The sequence below is a fragment of the Dipodomys ordii genome, unplaced genomic scaffold (genome assembly GCF_000151885.1).
Source record: "Dipodomys ordii isolate 6190 unplaced genomic scaffold, Dord_2.0 Scaffold33, whole genome shotgun sequence".
NCBI lineage: Eukaryota > Metazoa > Chordata > Mammalia > Rodentia > Heteromyidae > Dipodomys > Dipodomys ordii.
Genome location: NW_012267249.1, coordinates 4,666,567 through 4,672,566, shown reverse-complemented (window position 1 = coordinate 4,672,566; position 6,000 = coordinate 4,666,567). Strand labels below are relative to the sequence as shown.

The 6,000-nt window shown below is 39.6% G+C and overlaps 1 protein-coding gene across 1 annotated transcript; it reads left to right on the top strand.

Moving 5' to 3' along the window:
* The first annotated feature begins 703 nt into the window (after positions 1–703).
* LOC105986041 (olfactory receptor 2A5-like) lies at positions 704–1,681 on the top strand. The gene has a single exon (XM_013016779.1). It carries the CDS (start codon positions 704–706, stop codon positions 1,679–1,681), a length of 978 nt encoding a protein of 325 aa, XP_012872233.1.
* The last annotated feature ends 4,319 nt before the right edge of the window (positions 1,682–6,000 follow it).

The following is a 6,000-nucleotide window of genomic DNA, read 5'->3' as shown; positions in this document are numbered from 1 at the left end:
ACACACACACACACACACAAGCAAAAAGCAAACAAAAAAAAAACAACCCATGAGCTTGAGTTCAAGTCCTGACTCTGTTACTTTTATTGATTTTCAACTTTAGATGCCTGGTTTTGCAGAAAGGAAAATAGGGTTGCTGAACTCACCGGATCACTTCATATAGTGCCATTTAATAAATGACTGTTACTTCTTTAGGGTCTGGAAAAGATGCACACCCAGGGGATGGTATTCAATAAAGAAAAAAGGACTGGTCAGTAGCATGTTCTGTTATCTACACTGCTAACCTAGTAATGAAGTTGAGTCCAGACCAACATGAAGATCCATCCCCAATTTGCCACTCAACCTTCTCCTGTGAGCAGCTTAGCTGTGGATTCTGTCTGTACTGGTTTTTAAGAATTCTAGGACACATAGGCACTTCATTTCCAAGTAAATACATCCCATCCCTTGGATAAATGTTTGAGGCACATGCATGTGTTCCTTCAAAATAAGACTACTACTCTAGATAATTCAAATCACAGGAACCTTGGGAATTTTGCTAGGGCTAGACAAACCAACACTTTGGTACAATCCATCTGTAGCTATTCTAGGCCAATTTGGACAGGATGCTGCCTGGGTGTGGAAATAGATAACTATTTTGGCTTCAGCCTCTGCATCTCTGGATCTTGTAGTCTTCTCCCACAGAGACTGCAAAAGCACTAGGATCATGGCCTCTTATTTCCTCAGAAGGAAGGTTTTGCACAGTCGAGACTGGAAGAATCACAGCTCTGTAACTGAGTTTATCCTCTTGGGCTTCTCCAGAAATCCCAGAACCAACTGGATCCTTTTCTTCTTCTTCCTCTTCCTCTACTTATTTACAGTTCTGGGCAATGGGCTTATTGTTACCCTGATCAGAGTAGATGCACGACTCCACACACCCATGTACTTCTTCCTCAGTATCCTGTCCCTGCTGGATCTCAGCTATGCCACCACCACTGTGCCCCAGATGTTGGTCCACCTAGCAAGCAAGAATAAGACCATCTCTTACGTCGGGTGTGTGGTTCAGATGTACGTTTTTCTGACGCTAGGCATCACTGAGACCTGGATCTTTACAGCTATGGCCTATGACAGGTATGTTGCCATATGCTACCCACTCCACTATGGGGTCCAGATGAGCCAAACTCTGTGTATCCTCCTGGCAGTCAGCTCAGCTCTTTGTGGTCTCATCTGTGCCCTTGTCTACACTGTCTTTGCCATGGATCTGCCCTACTGTGGCCCCAATGAGATCAACCACTTCTTCTGTGAAATTCCTGCTGTCTTGAAGTTGGCCTGTGCAGATACATCCCTCAATGACCAAGTGGACTTTATCTTGGGTTTCATCTTGCTTCTGATTCCATTATCCCTCATCCTGGCCTCGTACATCCGGATCTTCATGTCGATTCTAAGGATCCGTTCTACCCAAGGGCGAATAAAGGCCTTCTCCACCTGTGCCTCACACATCACTGTGGTCACTATGTTCTGTATTCCATGCATGATCATGTATATGAGGCCTGGTTCTGAGGCCTCCCCAGAAGATGACAAGAAGTTGGCCTTATTCTATAATGTCATCTCTGCCTTCCTTAACCCTATTATTTATAGCCTCCGGAATAAGGACGTGAAGAGGGCTTTCTTAAAATTGATTGGAGTGAGTGAGAATGTGCAATAGATCATAGACCATAAATGTCTTTAGTGCCTCTGGCCTATTGTGTACATCATATACAATTTCACTCCTAAATAATAATGGCTAACTTTATTATGCTCTTTCTCTATGACAGTCACTGTCTAAAGGCTTTATATGCCCTTTATGAGAGAAGTCTTGCTATGTTGTTTAGGTTGATCTTGAATTCATGGGCTTAAGTAGTTCTTCTACGTTAACCTCCTGATTAGCTAAGGATATAGGTGTGTGACACCATGTCTGGGTAATAATGTATTTATTATTTTAATTTGTATAATACCTCTCAAGGTATTATCTCTTTTGTAGAGATAATCTGAAATGCCTATGTATGATTGATTTACTTTATATGCAAATGTAAAAATAAGACAATAAAATCTATCAAAATTATTCTAAGAAGGGAAGAGGATGAAGGAGAGTGACGAAGGTGAGTTTGATTGAGGTGCATTATATGCATTGTGGAAACACCCCAATGAAACCCTTCCTTGTACAGCCAGTGTATATGAATAAAAATTAATTTTTATAAAAAGCTAAATAAAAAAGAAAGAGAGACACAAGGAAGTTAAATTTCCAAATGTCACTAAGGTAAAAAATAATCCAGCTGAGATTGAAACCCAGGGAGCCTAGTTGCAAAGCCCAGACTCGTATCTATCTTGTTATATCCTGTAACTCTCATGCAGCCAATGGAGAGTGAATGTGGTGGTATTGAGGAAAGTTAGAGAGATTTCGGACTCCAAGTAACAACCATGGGTTCAAACCCTTGAAGTCAAAGCCTTCTTGGGAGATTTAGCTCTTTCTTACCAGGATTCTGAAGCTTAAGCAAACAGCATTGTACAATGCAATATTAACTTCTCAATAGATAGTTGTCGAGTGATTTCCCCCACCCCGCCCCTGCCCCTAACTTCATCCTTATCCTTGAAGTCTGAAATCTTCCCCCACTTCAGCCTTCAGGCCTTCTTCACTTTCATGAACCCCTCTCCTATTTCTATCTGCTCCAACTGTGGCTCCCGGGTACCCAGACTTATTTACAAGGAGAGGTTTCCACAACTGACTTACTCTTAAATTTCCTCTCCTACCAAAGCCTTGGATCTTAGTCTTTGCTTAATTGAGATCTTGGGGTTGGGGAGCAGGGAATACCCAATGTGTCTGGAACTCAGTCTTCTATATAAAATGAAAAAAAATGACTAGATTATTGGTTTTCCATAAAATTGTTTTTTTCTTTTAGGATGGCAGGTTTTCTTATTTTGAATTTATGATTATAACTGTGGTGTGCAGGGGGATTACAATTACATGAGTCAGGTAATGAGTACATTTCCCTTTGTCCAGTGTCTTCTGTTCCCTCACTCTCTCCCACTCCCTCCCTCCCATCTCCACCCATGAGTTGTATAGTTTACTTCCATCAGTGTCTAGTGAGCTCCACTGCTGAACTTTTTCACCCTTTTCTCTCGAGTTCTACACCCTCTCCCTCCCCATCCCAAAGATACACGTGTGAATACACCATACATAAAGAAAAAACACACAATCATCAAAAAATTAAAAAGAAATCTCTTACTTCCATATCTTAGAGTTCTTTTCACTATATGTGTGTGTGTGTGTGTGTGTGTGTGTATAGTTTTATACAAATATAAAGAGGTACATAGGCATTATGCCTTTGTGTTTCTCCGCTGAGAGTGTCTTCTTTTGGTTTCACTGTGTGAGAGTATCTAGAATCCTGTATAATTTATCATATCCCAGTGTACTTTAGTTCTAATTTTATAAAATTGTTGTTAACCTCAAATGAAAATGGACTTAAAACTTAAAATAATTGTACATATTACCATGAGAGTTATTGCCTTCAAAATAAGTACCTTACAAAATACTCATTCAATTATTAATAGTATAATTGTGATGATCAGCTTTCATTTAGAAATTATGGCAAGATGGGGAATGAAGTCAGGGTCTTGCAAGTGCTCTACCGCTCAGCCATGCCTCTAGTGACTGTCAACTTCAAATGTTAAGGTCAGATTTATTATAAAGCTAGAAGGCATTGGAGGGATATTCATGGTGGCAACTGACTGCATGTAGAGAATTGTCTTCAGTCTACGGCCATATCACCTTGAAAGTGTCTAATCTTGTCTGATCTTGAAAGCTAAGCAGGGTCGAGCCTGGTTAGTACTTGGATGGGAGAAATGTCTTCAACACACATTCACACACACACACACACAATTTCAGTGGGACAGGATCATAGTATCAGTTGCCATATTAACTAGCAACAAAACAATTTCTAGTGTTATCAACACAGTTCAAATTTCTATGACTTCACATTTAATTTCAGACAATTATTAAATTGCTTTGGAAACAATGATACAAACCAGATCTTTTAAATAAGGTATGGTTTATTTAGAAAGGGTGTTGCAGGTAGCCCATCCTGACCTTGAGCTTTTAATTCTCAGGACTTGACCTCTCAGGTACTTTTTTTAATGCCTTTCTGATAGGTTTTAATTAACAAAACATTCCAACTGATTTTAACTGATTTAAAAGAAGTCTTATTTGTAAACCAAGAATCATCTAAATGTGAAGAACCCCCCCCCCAAATAATAAATACTAGATCCATGCTTTGCTCATTAGCAACTTTCTCCATAAGCTAAGCTTAGGGAGATTTCTGTCTAGAGTGCTCTTACAATTCCCCAAGCATTGAAAGAATTTAAGTTCTAAGAATGTGTGGGCCTGTGAGCTGAGAAGTTTCCAGTGGTAGGGTTTACTGTCTGGATGAAGAACACAGCCTCTAAGGAGGCAAGCCCTGGAGGAAGCGAAGCTTTTGGGTTTCTGGAGACAGAAATAGAATTGTCAGCAACGCACGCTGATTGTGTTTCTTGGGGGATTGTTAAGAAAATTGTTTTGAGGTCACTAGATAGGAGCACCGAGGCTCATTTGTTAGAACGAAAGGGGTTTTCTTGTGAGACTTCTCAAAGCACTAAACATTCACAGACGGCCTACCCAACTCCACCAGCTCCTCTAGTCATCCTGTATTGGTTTCTTAGGTCTATTTGCATAGGCTAGTTTACCAAGAATACTCTCTACCAGTTTCCAAATGTCTCCTCACTCAATTATGAAGGTTTTGCACAGGTCTCTTTTTCAGGGAGTTTCTTATTTTCAGTCCAGATGAAAGTTCCCCAGGAAATTGTTCCTTCAATGGCAGTGGGGTTTGAATTCAGGGACTTATACTTGCCAGGCAGATGCTCTACCACTTGAACCATGTTCCTAGCCCATTTGCTTTTTCTCTTTTTTTAATTTATTTTTCAGATAGGGTCTGGTCTCACTTTTGTCTGGGATTGGCCTTGGGCCCCAGTCCTCTTACATCCACCTCTTGTGCTTCTGTTGTTTTTCAAATAGGGTCTCATACATTTGTTGGAGCTTGGCTGGACTTTGGTTCTCCTATTTAACATTTCCTACATAGCTGGAATGATAGGCCACCACCATGCCTGGCTTTTTATTGGTTGAGATGAGGTCTCATGAAGTTTTTCCCCACCATTGGCCTCAAATCTTCCCAATATCTGCCTTCTGATTAGTTAAGATTACAAGCATAAGCCACAGCTCCTCATGAACTCTGAACACCACCAACTTAAGCATTCAACAAAGCCTTACAAACAACTCAATACAAAGCTAAAACTTAACCTTGTGTCTCTTTAACAAAAAAATTACTAATCTGTACTATAATACATCGTCATTAAGCTATTTTTAAAGTTGCCATTCAACAAAGCAGTTTATGAATACAGTGTGTCTTGATCAATGTTACCCCTCCCACCCCTACCTCGTCCCTCACTTTTTGTAGTTGTTAGGCTATGTATTTTTTTGTCATTTAACAAAGCAGTTTATGTATACAATTCATCTCGCTCTTTGTCATCCTTTCAACATCTTCACACCTCTTTGACGCACCCCTTCCCTTATTTCTCAGTTCTGTAGTATATACAATAAATTCTCCTCCCTCTCCCTATTTCATTAGTCTACCCCTCCCCCCTTCTTGCAAGTATCCATTTCCTGGTAATTATTTTGTTGGGCTTTGACTTAGTCTTTCTGAAGAATTATACTATTTGAATCCTCTATAGAGTCTATTACATACTTCTGTTAATTCATTTGTAACTATTTCACTAAGCTATTTCAAGTGCAAAAAATAATAAAGACAAACAAACAAGAAAATCACCTGTACAAACTCAGCAAAAACTGAGAATAGAAGGCAACTTCTTCACTACGAGGAAGTTTTTGTAGATAAAACCTGCAAAATTCTTTGCAAATAATGATGAAGGACTTAGTGTTTTCCTACTAAATCTGAATAA